Source organism: Myxocyprinus asiaticus, chromosome 13 (genome assembly GCF_019703515.2).
Source record: "Myxocyprinus asiaticus isolate MX2 ecotype Aquarium Trade chromosome 13, UBuf_Myxa_2, whole genome shotgun sequence".
NCBI lineage: Eukaryota > Metazoa > Chordata > Actinopteri > Cypriniformes > Catostomidae > Myxocyprinus > Myxocyprinus asiaticus.
This window is the reverse complement of record NC_059356.1, coordinates 33,387,737-33,407,918: the sequence shown is the minus strand read 5'-3', so window position 1 is coordinate 33,407,918 and position 20,182 is coordinate 33,387,737. Positions and strand designations below refer to the sequence as shown.

At 41.3% G+C, this 20,182-nt stretch overlaps 1 protein-coding gene across 1 annotated transcript in view; it reads left to right on the top strand.

Annotated features, from left to right (window-relative positions):
- LOC127450085 (glutamate receptor ionotropic, NMDA 2A-like) overlaps positions 1-20,182 on the top strand; it is a 264,291-nt gene that overhangs the window by 239,648 nt on the left and 4,461 nt on the right. Inside the window, exons 6-12 of the mRNA XM_051713824.1 lie at positions 5,964-6,135; positions 7,194-7,347; positions 8,869-8,994; positions 10,653-10,882; positions 15,298-15,458; positions 18,090-18,277; positions 19,294-19,532. Of these exons, the coding sequence (XP_051569784.1) occupies positions 5,964-6,135; positions 7,194-7,347; positions 8,869-8,994; positions 10,653-10,882; positions 15,298-15,458; positions 18,090-18,277; positions 19,294-19,532 (1,270 nt within the window). The remainder of the gene's footprint in view (positions 1-5,963; positions 6,136-7,193; positions 7,348-8,868; positions 8,995-10,652; positions 10,883-15,297; positions 15,459-18,089; positions 18,278-19,293; positions 19,533-20,182) is intronic.

The window sequence follows — 20,182 nt, the reverse complement described above, 5'->3', positions numbered from 1 at the left end:
GAGGCAGTTGATGTGCCAATGCAGTCGCAGACCCGTCCAGAGGCCGGCGGCTGCGTGCCCATTACAAACAGTGCCCCAGCCCGTTTTGGAGGCATCTGTCATGACCACGACGCGACTGGAGACCAGTTCTAAAGGAACACCTGCCCGTAGAAACGAGACGTCGGTCCAAGGGCTGAAAAGACGGTGACAGACCGACGTGATGTGTCCCGTGGTGCCATGCCCATCTCGGGACTTGAGTCTGGAGCCAGTGCTGAAGCGGCCTCATATGCATCAACCCAAGTGGGGTGGCCACCGCCGAGGATGCCATATGGCCCCAGGAGCCTCTGAAAAAGTTTCAGTGGAACTGCTGTTTTCTGTTTGAATGCCTTCAAACAGGCCAGCACCGACTGTGGAGTCCAACTCCAAACTGAGAAAAGAGATGCTCTGAACCGGGAGGAGCTTGCTCTTTTCCCAGTTGACCCGAAGCCCTAGTCGGCTGAGGTGTGAGAGCACCAGGTCCCTGTGTACGCACAACATGTCTCGAGAGTGAGCTAGGATTAGCCAGTCGTCGAGATAGTTGAGAATACGAATGCCCACCTCCCTTAACGGGGCAAGGGCAGCCTCTGCGACCTTCGTAAAGATGCAGGGAGACAGGGACAGGCCGAAAGGGAGGACTTTGTACTGATATGACTGACCCTCGAATGCAAACCGCAGGAAGGGTGTGTGTCGAGGAAGGATCAAGACATGGAAGTACGCATCCTTCAGGTCTACCGCTGCGAACCAATCTTGATGCCGGACGCTCGCCAGAATGCGTTTTTGCGTCAGCATCTTGAACGGGAGTCTGTGTAAAGCCCAGTTCAGTACTCGCAGGTCCAAGATTGGCCACAACCCACTGCCTTTTTTCATTACGATGAAGTAGGGGCTGTAAAACCCTTTCTTCATCTCGGCTGGAGGGACAGGTTCTATCGCGCCCTTCCGTAGGAGGGTAGCGATCTCCGCGCGCAAGGTGGCAGCGTTTTCGCTCTTGACCAAGGTGAAGTGAATACCGCTGAACCTGGGCAGGCGCCTGGTGAACTGAATTGCGTAGCCAAGTCGGATGGTCCGGATCAGCCATCGGGACGGATTGTAAAGCGCGAGCCACGTGTCCAAGTTCTGCGCAAGGGGGACCAAGGGGACAACATCGTCGGACGTACCGGCAGGTGGGGCCTCGCGTGGGGCGGAGCTCGATGTGCCACACCATGTCGTGGCCGTGCTGAGTCTAGGGACATCAAAGCACTTACCTGGCTCCTTGTGACCACCCCCGGAACAGCCTGGGATGGGGGAGGAAGAGGCCTGTCCTCATAACGCGTGGAGACTGCCACATCGGGGGCGGCTGTGTGCCACAGCTGGGCGCTCAGGGGCGGAAAGGCCACCGCTAGAGTGCCAATCCTGCAAGAAAAAACCGTGGACGGTAGTCGTGGTGACGACCATACACACCGGGTATGTGACCCAGGGATGAAGGAAGCCGCTTTTTTGCTGAACTGTTGGGTACCGCAGCCACTTGGGCATGCGGTGAAATCAAACAAAAAGGCAACAAAAGATTTTCTGCCCGGCCCTCCACTGAGGGATGGAGTGGTCTTTTTACCGGCTCCACGTGAGTGGGTTCCCTCGTCCCTGGGTCATCCATCTCAGGGGTGCTTTGAGGACCTCCGTGGGTTCTTAGGCGCTGGCTGTGAGATGGGTGGCGTCTGCTTCCTGCGGTGGGCTCCACGCCGGGGCCGGGCCAAAGGGGCGGGCTGCAGCGGAGCCGGTGCAGTCACCGCAGGGGGACGCCCTTGACGACGAGCAGACGGGGTGCGGGATCTTGAGTTGCGCAAGATGTGCTGGATTGCCTCCGTCTGCTGCTTCACCGCCGAGAACGGCTGGGCAAAATCCTCTACGGTGTCACCGAATAGGCCCGCCTGGGAAATGGGGGCAGCAAGGAACCGTGTCTTGTCAGCCTCGCCCATCTCGACCAGGTTGAGCCAAAGGTGGCGCTCCTGGACCACTAGTGTGGCCATCGTCCGCCCGAGAGACTGCGGCGTGACCTTCGTCGCTCGGAGAGCGAGGTTGGTCGCCGAGCGCAGTTCCTGCATTAATTCTGGTGCGGAACTATCCTCGTGCAGTTCTTTCAACACCTTGGCTTGGTGGACCTGCAGGAGAGCCATGGCGTGCAGGGCAGAGGTGGCTTGTCCAGCAGCGCTGTTGGCTTTAGCCGTCAAGGATGACGTGAGCCTACAGGGCTTGGACGGGAGCTTAGGGCGTCCGTGCCAGGTGGCAGCGCTCTGCGGGCATAGGTGCACCGCGAGCGCCTTATCCAGCGGGGGAATCGCTGTATAGCCCCTGGCCGCCCCGCCATCGAGGGTAGTGAGAGCGGGGGAACTGCGGAATCGGGGCCGGGCAGTAAAAGGTGCCTCCCATGACTTCGTCAGCTCCTCATGCACTTCCGGGAAGAATGGCATTGGAGCGAGGCGTGGCTACTTTGAGCGGCGCCACGAGCCCAGGAACCAATCATCAAGCCGCGAGGGTTCAGGGGAGAGCAGATGGTTCCACTCTAAACCAACGCTCGCGGCCGCCCGGGAAAGCATGTCCATCATTTCGGCATCAGCCTGTGACTGGGCAAATGTACCCGAAGGGGGAAGCCCAGCTGAGGCTTCTTCGTCCGACTGGACAAGCCCGCTCTCCGATGCTGCGCTCGAGAGCTCATCGTCTTTGCGGGCTCTGAACAAGAAGCCAGACTCGCCGTGAGATGAGCCGGCGAACTCATCCGGAAGCCCGATTGGGGCAGACGAGCGTGCTGGGGAATGTTAGGTCCGCGGGGGGTACCCGGCGGAGACGATCCCATTGGGGTCCCAAAATCGCCCCCAGTGCTAGCCGCGCTGGCCTCATACCCGTAGGTAGAAGGACCGAGGCGGGGAGCCGCTGGGGTGGCTTACTTTCTTATGGAAGCAAGCCGTGACCGCAACATTGCCATGGTCATGTTCTCGCAGTGAGAACATGAACCATCCACAAACGTTGCCTCCATGTGGGTCGTGCCCAGACACGAAAGACAGCGATTATGACCATCCGAAGTTGAGAGATAACGACCGCAACCAGGAATAACACACAATCGGAAAGGCATCTTTAGAAAGACTTGTCTTTAAAAAGACGTTCCGTGTGTGCCGCTCTTATAGAAAAATATATACTCTTTTAGAGGAGGAAAATCTCTTTCAGAAAATATACTCTCGTGTTTTTCTGCCGAAGCGCCCAGGGGCATTCTCTGCAGTACACCAGTGCAGAGGAAGGAGAAGCCGCTGAAATGCGCCGTCAGATCCAGCAGAGGTGAATGAACAGTAGTATTCAGCTCAATGAGCATGACCGTTCGGCTCCGAAAAGAAAATCTGAATGAGTGGTTGCATACCAGCTCATTTTAGAACTGTATGTCTGGGGGAGTGGCATGCAAATACCACTCGCCAATTTTCATTGGCCTTTTATCAAAGACCAGAGGTGTCTCGAGCTCCCAAGAGTGACTCCTAGTGTCACTACATCGACACAACGTTGAGTGAGCGACAGATAGGGAACTGTTGATTTCTTGTGTTCCAATGTGTGGATTATGAATTTTCACCAACATGTTAAAATGAAAAATGTGGGAATTTCACATACTGTGAACACAGAATGTGCAGGGATTCTTAAATAAAATGTTGAGCTAAACATGCAATCCTGCTACGAAATTCATGAAGTGGGTTTTTTTTTTTTTTCTGCTATTTTCTACACATTGGTAATTGTTATGCCAAGACACTTGGAAAAGAGCAAGGACAGTTATAAGAGAACGCGCTCTGTGTCTGCACACTCTTGTGCGCACACGTGACTCTGCCTTGGCACGTCCAGTATATTATGCGCTTGTATTTGCAAGCTAAATGTAATTGTACTCACTCATCTCTGAGTGCTTGGTTAGGAGACTTTGTTCGCTTTGTGTAATTTTTGTGCTCTCTCTTGTTGTCTGCTTGCAATAATGTTGTAAATGCAGCACTGGCCCGATCGGGCAATTGACAGTTCTAGCAACTGGCCCGAATCTCTCTCACACTAGCCCTGGGCCATCGGACAGTCCTTAATGTCAATTAAAATAAAATGTAGCATTATAAATTCTGAATCTATGTACTGATTACCATTGTCAACCATGTTGAGTGGTGCAAACATCATCTGCAGCCTGAAACTAAACTTTTGGTCGAATTTTAGGAATCAATGCACTTAGCTGCATAGGAAAGCTAGAGGATGCTCCCTTGCTCCCTATTTAGTGAATTTCTTAACCTCCAGTGTGCTGTCTGTCTGCACTTGTCTCAGAACAGTCCGAAATGCACCTTATTATTTTATTAACTCCATATAAAGCCTCTGAAAGATATTTTTTTCTCAATGTGAAAATGCACAGTAAATATAGTGTTTCGTTCAAATGATCATAGTGGCATATCTGATGAAACAAGAGACTCTAGTCTTTTGACTCAAACAGGTTTCAGTGTAAAAACTTAATGAGGTTTGTTACCAGATGTAGTTTTGTTGGCGTTTCTCCCAAAGCCAGACTTCTCTGTGATCGACACCATATTGTTTTATCACATGACTTAGTGCGTCAAAAGTTAAACCCTTAAACTAGCGTATTGTAAAGACAAAAAACAATGTCCACGCAAGAGGACGCGGGGTCCCACGAGGATATATATACTCCCTATCCACCTAATTCCTACACCCCGTGATGCTTTGCGTGAAATGTGGCAGGTACTTCCGCTAAGAAGTAAACACAGTTGTAGTTGCATCGTACGTTCATTAATTTTTTAGTTGCGGTGTTGATCATTCATTCATACTTCTAGATGTGTGAGCACAGCCTAAAGGAGCTTAATAAGGACAATATATGGATAGCCGTTCCATCTTTAATAGAGGTTTGGGAGGATGATTTAAAGAAGTGGCTCTACAAGGACATGTTTAAGCCGAAACGACTTGAGCAAAACATAATACAAAACTCACTAAGACCTTGTTTATAGCTGGTACTTTTTGACTCAGATCACAACATGTCTCTGTTTATTGACTGATCGCACATTACATGTAGGTCTTGTACGTCTGTTTCTCAAACCATTTTTAACATTTGCTGTAACAGTGCCATCTACTGGATTCTTGAAGAACAACATGTATTATAATTAATGCACATCATCACAGTATTAAGATGTATCTCGGGTGATCCGATTACATGTGGTCAGGCGAGACGCATCGCTGTTGATCACACAAATCCTGTGAGCAGTTGTGATCAGTTTTGAGGGGAGGGTTTCATGATGGCACATATCATCACTACATCATAAATTAATAAACCAGAAAAATGTCGCAAAAGACAAAGAAGCATGGAAAAAATGGTGCACTAGGTACAGCTCAAATTTCATCTACTTTAAGTGCACACAAAGACACTGAAGTAGATCTGTAAAGATCTCGTAGATGTATATGTTAGCTATTTTTAAATTTTTCCGACCGGACAGTTATTTCCTTTTAAAGCCATATGTCATGAACAGTTTAAACTCTTGATTTAGCACAGCGATTGATTGACAGATAAGAAGTGACACTTCGCTGCATCCTGGATGGTGTTTACAGTGTTTTAAATGCGTTTTTGACTACCTCCGTATGTGGTTTTTATGATTCGATCACAAAAGGTTTTGCACCTCATTTAAACCTGTATATAGTGCTTATCACTTGTTATTGGATCATCCGATTCACATCCTAATACCATCTGAAAACAGGGTCTAAATGACCACTGCCTAAATTAGCGAATGCTACAGAATGACTTACGGCAGAAGTTCATCCCATATCCGTTTCCCCAGTAAGACCCCAGGAATAAGGTGGATACATGAAACAATCCAGAAAATGCGACAGTCAGCTAGATGTGAAATGGGTCCTGACATCATGACTCAGATATTTCGCTTCATGTTGAGCTGTGATTAATGTGCCCTTTTCAACAGCAATTCCACAGAGGGAGGTGGAACGTACATTAAAAAGTGCTGCAAAGGCTTCTGCATCGACATCCTGAAGAAGATTGCTCGGAATGTGAAGTTCACGTATGATCTTTATCTAGTGACCAATGGGAAGCATGGGAAGAAGATCAACAATGTGTGGAATGGCATGGTGGGAGAGGTGAGAAGATTTCAATAGACAATTCTGTTGATGTGGTGTGCTATTGAATACAGATTTTCTATTTACAGGGCAAAACAGACATTAGATTGAAAAAAGTTTTTTTCAGATAAAAAATGGAGCTATGCATCTCTTTATAGTTGAAGCTATTTTGTAACAGTCATCGCCTGATAGCAGTCAAATGTGAAATTGAAAAAGGAAGGTAGCTATTTGTTCAGTCTGGATTCAAAAGGAGTGAAATAGTGGAACTAAAGTTTCAGTCGACTGCAAAATTCCTGCTGGAAAGAACAGCTGAAACAAGCCTAAAATGGTTTACAGGTTTTAGCTGGTCTCCTACCCTGGTATAGCTGATCTGTTTGCTGGGTTTAGAGGGGGTTTTGGCACTTGTAAGCTGGTCAGGCTAAAACATAGTCAGACATCTTAAACCAGCTAAGAACAGAAAACGACTTAGGCTAGTTTAAGCTGGCTTTTTTCATCAGGGATTTCCTAAGATAGCTTGCTGGTTTAACCTGGTTTAGCTGGTCTCCCGGCCTGGCCAAGCTGGTCTTCAGCTGGTATAGCTGGACAACCAGCTAGTCTCTGAGCCCGGCCCTCTAATACGAACAAACAAGGCCTGCTAAGATCAGTTAAACCATCTGAACACCAACTTGGCTGGCAGTGGTAGCTCAGCGGGTAAGGCTCTGAGTTACTGATCAGAAGGTTGGGGGTTCAAGCCCCAGCACCACCAAGATGCCACTGTTGGGCCCTTGAGCAAGGCCCTTGACCCTATCTGCTCCAGGGGTGCTGTATCATGGCTGACCCTGCACTCTGACCCCAGCCTAGCTGGGATATGTGAAAAATAAGAATTTCACTGTATATGTGCAAATGTGTGATAAATAAAGAAAATTATTATTATTGATGGCACATACCGTCTTAGGCTGTTTTTATTTTTTTTATTTTTTTTTAAGCAGGGATAATAGTACATACAGCTATTTGAATCTGAATATCCCTGCTTGGGTGCAGGTGTTCTGTGTTTCATAGCTATTGTCTCAACCTCTATATTGTCTTGTCTCCTGCCACAGGTGTTGACCAAAAAAGCAGTCATGGCCGTGGGCTCCCTGACAATCAATGAGGAGCGCTCAGAGGTCATTGATTTCTCTGTCCCCTTCGTTGAAACAGGAATTAGTGTGATGGTATCCCGTAGCAATGGAACTGTTTCTCCATCAGCATTTTTAGGTAACTATCTGCAGGGCACAGGAGACATTTCAGGACAATTTTAAGGGGCACGTCTTATTTTCACCCAAATAATGAGGACCTTTGCACCATCGTGTTCATCAAACTGAAGATCCAAAAGGCCTATAGATGAAATTATCATGATGTCACACAATAGGCAACTGCCCTTCCGGGCTTTTCAGACAAGAAGCTTTTAGTGAGGACATTGAGCAGCACTGCTCTAATGATTTGTTAAAGGTATAGTTTACCCAAAATTTAAAATCCTGTCATAATTTACACACCCCGTATGATATTCTTTCCTCCGTAGAAGATTTTAGGCAGAACGTTAGCCTCAGTCAACAGTCTAACATCTCCTTTTCTGTTCCACAGAAGAAAGAAAATCAACTGGGTTTGGAACAATATTAGGGTATTCCTTTAAGCATTATTAATATAATAATGTTATAAAGTGATACCTATGGTTTATAATGAAGAAATAGGTTATTTTTGAACTTTTGACCAAATCATTTTCAACTTTTGTCGGTGTTTGAACATTTAAAAAAAACTGTACGTGTAACAGTTTGTTGAATACACATCCTCACATTTATAACACAACACTTCCAAAGACAATGTGGCATATCAAAGTAAAATTGCACAGCAGACAAGCGATATGCGTCTTTATTGCTTGAATGCACATTTAGCCTCGTATGTAATAATAGGTTTAAAATTAATCAGACATAATAACAGCTAGTTTAATTGTACAAGTTACTTACTACATTCAAAATGAATTTAAAGATGTATTTTTATCAGCATTTAATGGTTTTTATTGCATATCCTTTCACAAAGGTCTTGTATTTGGTCTTATATTTGTCACGTTTTCGTGCATTGTTCTTTTAAAGATAAAATCAGCTGATATATAAAATGTCTGTTTTCATCATTTGATATATTTCTGCTGCCATGGTCAATATAAAATGACAAACATTTCTTTTTTAAATAAAATTCTGTTTACCACCTGCTTACTGTGAGTGTTAATAGCATAGCATTAAACATCAGGCAAATAGCTTAAATTAACCCAATTTACATAGAAGGCGTGTTTGCACTGAACAGAATGACAAAGACTTACTTTTAATGCTGATGGTGGAAATGGATTGCGGGTTTTTACTGAATACAGAATGACATAGTTTTCTGCACTAAAATACCATGCACAAATGTTTTATTGAATTCACTCCAGAGTCGGTTCCGCTGAAGTAGACTCAACTTTGATAGGCTGCTTTTAAATTCATGGCACCCTCTGTGCTCCTTTATGCTTGATGGCACTAGATCAGCAACCCATTATTTAATTAGCATAAGGCCAATAATTACAGGGTTTGGAAAACCTCCTCAATGGACACTTGCCAGTTTCCCATTTACTTCCCACAGTAAAGCTCTTTAATCTCTTCAGCTTGTCTATAGTCACATATCACTGGGAAAGCAAAGTGCATGGATAATAGTTGCTGACTGTGTCTTTTCTTCCCAATCTCTACATGTCTCTTGCTCCTCTCTCTGCAGAGCCCTTCAGTGCATCTGTTTGGGTGATGATGTTTGTAATGCTGCTGCTGGTCACTGCAATGGCTGTCTTCATGTTTGAGTACATCAGCCCCTTAGGCTTCAACAGGAACCTAGCTCAGGGCAAAGGTATGTAACTTCCATTCTCAGCTACAACCCCCTCTGTAGCTCAGACTTCATGCTGCTCTCTCCCTGCAATGCAGTCAGGCTTTCAGTCTCAGCCACACTCGTAAATCCTTAGCCTGCTCTGATAGAGCCAGTGCTCGAAGTGGGCAATTCTGTGTGATTTTCTGGCATTCCGGCAGATCTCATAAACTGTCAGTATTCTCTCTGTCTATGCTTGACAAGACAGTCTGCCCTGTCACTCTCACTAGTCAAAGACTGTTAGTCTCGCGAGCCAAAGTGTTGACATTAAGGGCCCAAACGTACTTCATGCAAGTACGCAAACAGATACACAAGTGCTTCGCCAACGCATGGCCATCGCGTGGTCCCGTTGTACATGCATAGCATGTGCTCTTGCATTGCTCTGGCGGTTACAAACCTCGGACCTGAATGCGCCGAAAACGGATGTGGTGGAGTCCACATGTCGACAGTTGAGGAGTGTGTGCTTTTGTATTAGCTGAAAAGACGACAGAAAAATATGTTTGTATAACCTAACTTGTTCGGCAAGACTCTCCTCAAATCGCTGCTCTGCCATAACAGTTGTTGATTGAAAAAAGAAAATCCACTGTAGTGCCCCTTGTGGCAACACTGAGAATACAGCATACTTGCGTTAGGTTATGAATTGCGCTCTCACACATTTCACAGTGCAACGACGCATGAAATTGATCTTGCGTAGAAAGATGCATCTACGTTCACGTATATACATAGAGTATGTTTGGGCCTTAAATGTGCCGTATATTGTATCTTATTCTGACCAAGAACTGTTCATGAATATACTTTATGAGAGGGCCGTCTGACTGACATATTAAACCACCAATCACACTTTGATTAATTTTTGTGTTGTTTAGGGGAGGACAATAACTTGTGAATCAAAAGTGAATGTTCTGCAATCATGCATAGATATCTTATTTACTTGCAACTTCTTGCAACACTTGCGTCTTCTACAAATAAAATTCTTAAGTATTTTAAAAAAAAGATTTGATGTCTTGAAATTAGAGCCATTTTATTGCCAAATTAATTACCAATTAATTAATTAATTGCTGCATTAAACAAATGACATTTTTATACATGTAAATAAGTATGTATTTTGTTACATAGATACAGTATATATTTTCAGTAAAGTGTCAGTCCATTTTCATTTGTTTCAAGTGTACCAGATCTAATTTATGTAGTCTCCTTTGGAGTGCTTTTGTTGCTTGGAACTGAAAAGCATTTCTTAGTGTTAGATGACTCATTTAAAGCTTAGATGTTCCATTTTTGAAAAGGGAAGCATGTCAAAGCAATCTAAAGATGAACTGAATTGACATTGGAATGCCTAGTTCTACACCCTCCTACGAAGGAACGATTTCCAGTTGCATTTCTGTGCATTCATCCAAATATTTTAAAATGAATATTTTGAGCTCTTGCATGCAGTCCCACTTGGATCAAAGCAAAATTTCAGTGAAATAGACAAGAAAATAAAGATTAACTGCATCGTTGCTGAGCAGTAAGGGGCTGTATTATTATTCTGTGCAAATACTCTTAATAACCATGCATAGGCAAGATTATATTATATCAAAATAAAAGCCCAGAAGAATGCTTGTGCATAAATGAGACATGATAATGAAAACGTGTGTCTTCCGCAGATCCCCATGGACCTTCCTTCACAATGGGGAAAGCAGTTTGGTTGTTGTGGGGTCTGGTATTCAACAACTCTGTGCCTGTGCAAAACCCCAAAGGCACCACGAGTAAATTCATAGTGTCTGTCTGGGCCTTCTTCGCTGTCATCTTCCTGGCCAGTTACACAGCTAACCTGGCTGCCTTCATGATTCAAGAGGAATTTGTTGACCAAGTGACTGGTCTGAGTGACAAAAAGGTAAAACTGATCAAATTCTTTATCTCAAAGCATTTTGATAAGTTGAGATCTCATTAAACAACACCAATTTACAAAATAGTTTATTGGTAGATGGTATTTTCATAGTACACCAAGGTACTTCAATGAATACCATGATATTCCTATAGTACAGGGGTACTCAATAGAATCAGAATCAGAGTGAGCTTTATTGCCAAGTATGCTTGCACACACAAGGAATTTGTCATTGTGACAGAAGCAATAGGCGGACTCCTGTCCGGATCCATACCAAAGAACATTTCAGTCCGGACTGAGCTCTAAATCTTTGTTCTAGTTATCTGACACCTGGCTAAGTGATTGTGTAAGCATACGTGTATATGCGTGTGGAGTGGGAATAAAGTGCTGGAGAGAAATCTTTCTCTCTGGAGCAGGAATAAAGCACATTCAGCGCTGGAGAGAAATCTGCACGCTTTATTCCCGCTCCACGCGTGTTGCCTCCCTCCCCGCTATAGACATGAGGTTCCATATAAAGCCTAATTTACTGTACATACGAGTTGCGGGTGTGGTTATTTTAACATAAAAAACATTAACATCAAAAACATTAACATCAAAAACATTAACATCAAAAACGTTAACGTGGCGCCATACATAAAGAGACAGAAGCAATTGAGACAGCCTAAATAGATTGAACATCCTGTCTGCCAACAACCAAGAAAAACTGTGTCCAGGTGTACCTAGGAGAATTGGGGCTGTTTTAAAGGCAAATGTGGCCACACCAAATATTGATTTAGCTTTTTTATGTTTACTGAACTTTGTATGACATTAAGTGATAAATGAAAACTATTTATGGCATTATTTTTTAAAACATCCTCACTAGTGCCTAAAAATATATATATATTTTACAAAGTACTATTGCTGCCAACGTGGCAAATTATAAAAAACTATTTAAAAAAATACATAATTTCCTAGCCATATAACTACTGACACTATGTAAACTACATATTATTATCCAGACCTTTGCTGGGAAGGAAATGTAGAGACCGGACCTCTTGGAACTTTAATTGAGTACCCCTGCTATAGTACATGTCCATAGAAACATGGTATTACCATGGTACTTTTTACAAGTGACCTTAAAATAGGATTAATATTACCAAAATTTGTTTTCCAAACATATATTGATCCATGCAAGAACAGATCATCAAACATAGGACAATAAGGCAGCTGTAGGTGTATGTCTTTTGTAATCAATGTTGAAAAAACATTGCATAAGTTGCCAGTTAATTAAGAACTTATCACTGTTTAGAGAACTGAAGAGTCATGCAGGTAATGTTGAACTTTTAATGATTGCTCATCAAAGGGTTAATTGTGGACACATGTTTCTGGAATTAATAAAGAAATCAATAAGATAATACTGTATGAATGAAATCAATAACTGAGTCACTCAAATAACTGCTTTTTATCACAGTATGTAAATAAACATCGCACTGAATGTTGATGTATACTGTAGATCTCCGCTGTGTATATTTATACACACTCAATATTTCAAAACATGCTCACGTTGCAGTTACAAGCTAATATTGATATTACTGCATTTAAAATTTTGAGTTATTACTCACTAAATCAATGCTATGGTAACTAAAACTAAATTGACTTTCTCTTTTTACTCATATACCATCCACTTATGAACATAAACAACCAAACTTATCTAATGTAAAAAAAAAAAACTGATAATTATTTTGAAGATTTTGATTAAACATAATCATTGTTTTCTTCATTCTAAAACCTGAATCTCTTGCTTGTACAAAAGCTTTCACATGTTGGGAAAAGCTCTTTGTTTTGCTTATTACCAGTGTTAGCTAAAATTGTCTGAGATTATATCAAACAATTAGGCTAGAGGGTTGTATACTGCAACTATGCCATGGGTTCTGTAATATTCATGTTTGTTTGAAAGATTGCAATAAACAAAGTAAAATAATTTGTTAATAAGGTTAATAAAGATAATGACACTTATACCTTTGTGATCACACTATGTTTATGAAGATGAGAGTTTTGTCTGAAATGCAATGACAGTACAGTTCTAATGAAACCTACACCACTGATGGGAGCTCAGTGGTTTCGATCCTGTAAGATGTTGCAGTGTCTGCTTGGATATTAACTGCAGTCTACAGAGATCAGCAGAGTGTTTATCTTGCAGGCTTAAAGTTATTTTGGACACTGAATATTTTTGTCATGTGGCTTGTATCCAAGCCTAACCAGTGTTCCTTCTTTACATGAAAACAAAGACTTCACAACTAATTAGTATTTATTTCAGGCCAGAGAATGCAGGAGATTCTTTCATCATAATCTTGCAGCTCAGCGACATTCTGCTCTGAGTGTTGGATGACAATGTGGTCTAGTCTCCTTTAAAATAATTAGAATGCTTAGACGTTTTCTTCAATCAGAGGAATAAAAGAAAGCCCAAACCTCTTTGACATAGATTTTGAACTCCTTTATGTAGTGCTGAGCTCTATTTAGAGTAGAGTCATTTGTCTTGTTTAGCTATCATGGGACTTTTTGTTGGTGTTTGACTGTAAGCTCAGCATTTGAGCATGATGTAGTTTGTGCCTTGATGCAGATTTTATCCACAGAATACAGGGCATTGTACATTTGTGCAAGTCAAGATAGGAGTGCTTGTGTGTGGGCCAGGTTTTGCCTACATTGTGGGCACCAAATGTCCCCACAAGGATGGTAAAACCTGAAATAACCTACATTGTAGGGACTAGCCAACAGTCCCCAAAAGGGAAACGGCTTAATAAACATACTAAGAAATGGCTTAATGAAAATCTAAAAATGAAAAAAGATTTCTGTGAGGCTCAGGAGTAGGGTTTGGGGACAGCCAATATCATTAGCTCAGTATAAAACAATAGAATTCGATAATAAGTTCCCATCGTGATAGAAACACAAACGTGTGGATGCGTTTTCATAATCCAAATAAAAACTTTTTTAAATAAAAAAAAATTTTTTAGATACACACTGTCAATCCAAGAACTGTTACAGAAGTTTGTGACTTGGCTGCCCAGTGAAAAGAAAAACCATACTGTGTCAAGTATGGAGGCCACTCTCTTTTAAAAAGTGGAGAAGAGAGAGGAAAAGATGTTTGAAGGTCTAGATTGACTCTAGAAGAACTCTGCAATGCCTCTTATCCCAGGTGGAGAGGACACAGTTTGCAACATAATCAAGAATAAATTGGTATAAAAGACAGGCAATGACAGTTCTATAATATGGATGTCTGAGAGGAGACCTAAAGACATGTGTGGGCTGAAGAAAAAGAGAACAAACCAGAGGAGATGAAGAGAAGCCAGGGACAGGGAATAAGAGAGAATAGGAAAGGAGAAAGCCTAGGGCCTGCACTCATGACGCACACTGCCAGCCTCACATAATGCCACACTTTGAAGTGGCACAATTCTGGCAGAACAGTCAATAAACAAACGGCAGAGGCATTCAAGCACAGTAAACTAACAATACATTCTGACTACCTACGAATGCTGCTTCTCTATGGCACAGGTCATAATTAAGCACTTTGACACTATGAATAAGTGCAGGATAGAGTGTAAAGGAAAGAGAAAGGTGCAGAGCTGTACATGCCTGGGTTAGTCCTGTGATTTTGCATCATACTTTTACCCTGGCCCCTATCAAGCACATCTTAAACTTAGTCTACCTACAGGTCAATGGACTGGATGTATCTATTGTATGCACTGAAATGGTGAGAAAAGGCAGACAGAGCTTTTAGGGTCTGGTGTAAAATGTGTCCACAATATTGCAAAAAGTTTTAAGTTTACAAATGTGCTAAAAAAATATAGGTTCTTCAATAGTTCTTTGTGGTTCTTTGTTATACTGAATATGGCAGCTGTAGGAATGAAAGTCCCACCTTATAGTTAAAAGATCCAATCACCTTTTTGATAGAGACATCAATTTTCTTGAGGACGCACATGTGCATTAGCTTGACCAGCCTGAAAAATGTTTTTTTTTTTTTGCACAATCCAATCTGCAAATAGGATATTTCTACAAAAGCATTGGTATGTCTGTTTTTGCATAATGCTTTTCCGTTGCTACATGTCAGCACAACATAAATATGATGGACACACCTTTAAATAAGCTTAATCTTAATCTTATATTATAGGTTCTTCAGATCAGCGTATAGGTTCCTGGGTTCTTTAACACACCAGTACATGTGTTTTCTAAAGAACTAACTAATAAAGTTATTTGTAAAGCTTTCTTATATGGTATCAGCTTGTAAAACCCATATTGGTTATTACTGGAAACGGTATCTTTAAGAGTGTAAGTGATAAAAGTCCAAGTTCAGTATATTGCATTTGTTTATTGCCAGTGCAGAATTTTATGTCCTGTTGTGTTTTTGTTGATTGTTTATTTATTTTTTAAAATGTGTTTTTACTTTTTAGTTCCAGAGTCCCTACTCCTACTCCCCTCCTTTCCGCTTTGGAACGGTTCCAAATGGCAGCACAGAGAGGAACATCAAAAAGAATTACCCAGACATGCACCAGTACATGGTGAAGTACCATCAGTCCGGGGTGAACGATGCGCTGGTCAGTCTTAAGACTGGGTAAGTATTACACACATACTCCAAAATGCTATCAGTGTCACTTTAGTTAGGTAACTGTCTTCCCTTTATCAGCTCTGAGGTCCAGTCTCACCTGGAGAGCCATTGTGAACTCCTCCCTCATTCTGGTCACAGTGTTGAAAATTGCAATTTCACCATAAAAGGTTGTTTTCCAGCACAATGTTTGTGCAAGTTCTGTTTTATGAAAGTGATAAAAATCAATGATGATCAAATTTCATCCCTAGTTCATTTTCTGACAGTTTTACTGTATGTAAGACATGCAATACAAGCAATGCTCCTTCAGAGCATTATTAGGGACTGTGACAGAGGAGCGCAATACATCATCAGCGGGGGATATTAAATAGCTTTCATTATAACTAAACTGCAGCAAGGCTGCACCGTTGTGTATTCATGGAGGGGTACGGCACGTACGGTTTATTAAATTGCCTTTTGGTATATAAAATAAAGCATAGACACCTTCTTTTGGATGTCATTTCTTCCAGCTTGACACATCAGTACAAATACTGCAGATCCAGCCAGCTAGCACCCACTACAAAAGAATAATTGAGCAAATCTAGTGGATGTCAGTGTGATCCCTGAGTTACATTTGTCATTCTTGAAATGTCAGAGAACCAGACTGATGACTCTTAGACAAAGGCTTTTCCAACAGAGAGATTGCGTCTGACGACTGGGTCACTGTAGCTCCAAATGTCAGTTTGTAGATGTACAATTACAAATTTCTGAATACTTGTACTCAGGGTGCATACGTTGGTATGAGATCCACAGATCAGAGCTCAGGTGGATTTGTTGGTTGTGAAGGGCTGATTTAGCTAAGGAGGAAGTCATGCATGTGGATTCAGTCCTGACCCCGTTTCAAAGGAGAGTGCTTGAAGGCTCAAAGACAGAAGCAATAGCACAAGGCTCCACTACTTCGTAATTAAGAGCACAGATGTAATGATGCCATAGGCTGGATACAGAGACAACATCTCAGCTCTGTACAAGCTGCTCCTTATAACTAACTGTGTTCATGCTATTGTGCATTACATTTATGGCTGCACGAAATAGCTAAAAAATCTCAGTATTTTACACCCTGAGAGAATATTTGATATGTTTTGATATTGTGAATTTTATCTGAAATAGCATAAAATAATGATATTGTGAAGAGGAGGAAGGCGTAGCCGAACCGTAAGGATGGACACCTGGCGCTGAGTAACCCCAATCAGCCGGGAGGGGGATAAAGAGGAGCCGGAGATGCCAGTTTGAGAGAGAGAGAGAGAGAGAGAGAGAGAGAGATGCATGCAGCCGCTAAACGTGTGCATTCCGCGTGTTGGGCTGAAAAGCCAACGGAGTGAGAGAGCACACGGAGCTATGTGTGTGCGTAAATGTATGGTTATGCTGAAAAGCAGTTTTATGTTGTGTCTAATTAAAAGTCTTCGTGATTGTTCACCTGGTTCCTACTTCCTCCTTTACGATAAGAAAGACCTTTTGCCACAGATATTTTTTTAAAGGACAATAATTTCTACCAAACAGGCATTGTTGCCATTAAGTCAAATATATAAAAAATCTAGTTAAAAAAATAATCAAGGTCATAAGATTCAGAATTCTAAATGTTCAACGCAAAAGTAAAAAGACAGTAAAAATATAGTCAAAAATAATCAAAGGATGTTTTCTGCAAATGAATACAAGGAAGAAACATATATAACTATTTTCATTTATAAAAGTTAAATAATTAAAATAGTAATTAACTGCAATATTTACCTACATACATTTGTACTAAAACTTTTTAATATATATAAAAATTAAACGCTTAGACTTCAATAATTTTTTTTAGTTATTATGGGAATCATTGAAATAAATCTAACTTGGGCCACATCCACAATAATACATTTTCATTTGAAAACGCATGAATTTCACTATACGTTTAAAGCTCTCAAGCACACTAGAATGGCATTTTCCTCCACCTAAAACAGATCATTTTGAAAACGCTCTCCATAACCACACACTTTGGAAAACGATGATGTTAGGAAACTGAAAAAGAGTTTTCAAATGAAAATCCATTAGTGTGGATGTGGCCTTAGTAACTAGAAACTCAGTAACTTAGTTATGCTGCATTTAAATCGCTACAAAACATTTGAGTACTATTAAAGCATTCGAGTTGTTATTAAAACATCTCTCTCTATTATTGCTTTAATACAAGGAATGATTGCGAAGTTTAGTCTTTAGGTAACTTCATGGACAAATAAAAAGCGCATTAAAATCATCACAATATTCTTGATGTTACTTAATTTTATATCACCATCAAAATCAACACAAATATATTGTGAATATTTGATATACTCTATCACCCAGTCCTAATCACATTAGGCCCAATGCCAATCAAATAAAGCTTTATTGTGCTGTATTTTTCAATTGCAAATGGTGTGATTGCATCCCTGTGCTGTCTCTCACCTGAAACCTGTGACTCAACGTCTACACCATTATGTCTACACCATTGCTGTAAAGTTAATATGTGTTAGGATTCATTTGTGCCTTTTGGTGGCATTAAGTCAGTGTTAAGAGATGAGAATGACTCAGAACATTTAACCTTTCTATTTGCCATTGAAAATAGTGTCTCTGTTCTTTCTTTTTTACCAGCAAACTTGATGCCTTCATTTACGACGCAGCTGTGCTGAATTACATGGCCGGTAGGGACGAGGGCTGTAAACTAGTGACTATTGGCAGCGGCTACATCTTTGCCACCACTGGCTACGGCATCGCCCTGCAGAAAGGTTCGCTCTGGAAGCGCCCGGTGGATCTGGCCATCCTTGCTATTATTGGAGATGGTTAGTGTCTGCTTTCCCAAATTTGAAAGTAGTCCAGAATGCCATGCTGCTGTGTCATGCATGTTAGATAGGACAGCATGAAAACCCAGTGAACTTACTGTGAAAGCAATTGTACAAACAGCACATAGAGTCCCCAACACAAAATGCATGATTCAAATTCTTTTAAAAGACCTTCATAAAATCAAATTTAAGTTTTGTGGGTTTTAGTCCATGTGTGTTTGCTTTAAATCCATGAATACACTTTCTAAAATTAATTTTTAGCAGGTAAATGCATTTAAAATGTAAATTCTTCTCTTCTGAAAAAAATAAAAAAATAAAAATATTTATATATGACTCATCATGCACTACACAGATTTTTGTCCAGTAAAATGCTCTATTGCTTTTTGATATGCTCGACCCATACTTTTTGTTTCAGTAGGAAGTAAGTCAACACAGGACAGAAAGCTGTGTTTGTCAGTTTCATCAGGTCTTTAAATATGTGCATTTATATACATATACATGTGCGTGTGGTTTTCCAACATCTTAGAATATTCATTGGTGCAGCTGTCTCTGTGTTAAAAATGCACTGTCCTAAAGAGTTTTAATGCAGTGTGCTAAAGTCTAGAACTATTGCATTATTGCAATGCATTATTCTTATGCAGCAATGTCCATATGATAAATTATTTAGCTTTAACTTTCATTTTAATTCAGGGTTACACAGGAGCTTGTCTAAAGCTCCGTTCGAAGACATCTGCAGCTAATTTTTTCTCTCTCCATACTATATGCTGTACTTCACAGTAGTGATGTACGTTACCCTCCTGGCAGATGCACCTTGTAGAAGGAGAGAAAAAACGTCTCAGATGGTGCAAACATATGGCTAAAGCTTGAGTGTATAATTTTACTGATCCTCCCTTTGACATGTTAGCGCACAGGGAGTTGTGGGACAGGAGGATATATCTGTGGATGGTTGCAGTGCGGCCCACTGAGGTGTACGTGAAATGGGAGATGGAGTTAATTGATGACGTGTCTCTCCTCAGGTGAGATGGAGGAGTTGGAAGCTCAGTGGCTGACTGGGATCTGCCACAATGAGAAGAACGAGGTAATGAGCAGCCAGCTGGATGTGGACAACATGGCTGGAGTGTTCTACATGCTGGCGACCGCCATGGGTCTCAGCCTCATTACCTTTGTCTGGGAGCACCTGTTCTACTGGAGACTCCGATACTGCTTCACTGGCGTCTGCTCAGGCAAACCTGGCCTGCTTTTCAGCATCAGCAGGGTAAGGGTGTCATTCAGTGAAAAGAATCACACCTGGTCATAAAAAACATAAAGTTGATGCATTAAGAAGTTATATTCAGTGTTGGGGAGTAACTAACAAAATGTAGCAACTCTACTAACTTTTTTTAAGTAGAGTGAAAGTTGCTAAACTGTTTTCTAAATTGAATTTTCTGTTTAAACTGTTTTCAAAATCGCAGAGTAGCCTTTCCCTTAGTGACCTACTTTTCCAACAAGTTACGTTGTAAAGTTACAGAACACTACATCACTGTTTTCATGTCACATTGTATTGCACAATGACATTGCATGTCATATTTACACAGCTTTAAAGACAAAAAAGCTGAGGCAATAACCAACTTCCTCCTACTCAAATGTTATAAAACTTTTTATAATTATTTTTTAAATTATATATTGAATTATTGTTAATTGAGGGGCTTTCTCAGCAAATATTTATATATGCAATTAATTGCAATTAATTAGACTAAAAAATAATCATATCATGTAATTAATTCGATTAAAATTTTTAATCGTTTGACAGTCCTATTAATAATATTATCTTCTAGTTATATATTTTAAATTATATTTCTCCCTTAATTAGCTTAAATAGAGTGTAGTTAGCTACTTTTTGTTAGTAGCTTATACTTTAGCTAACTA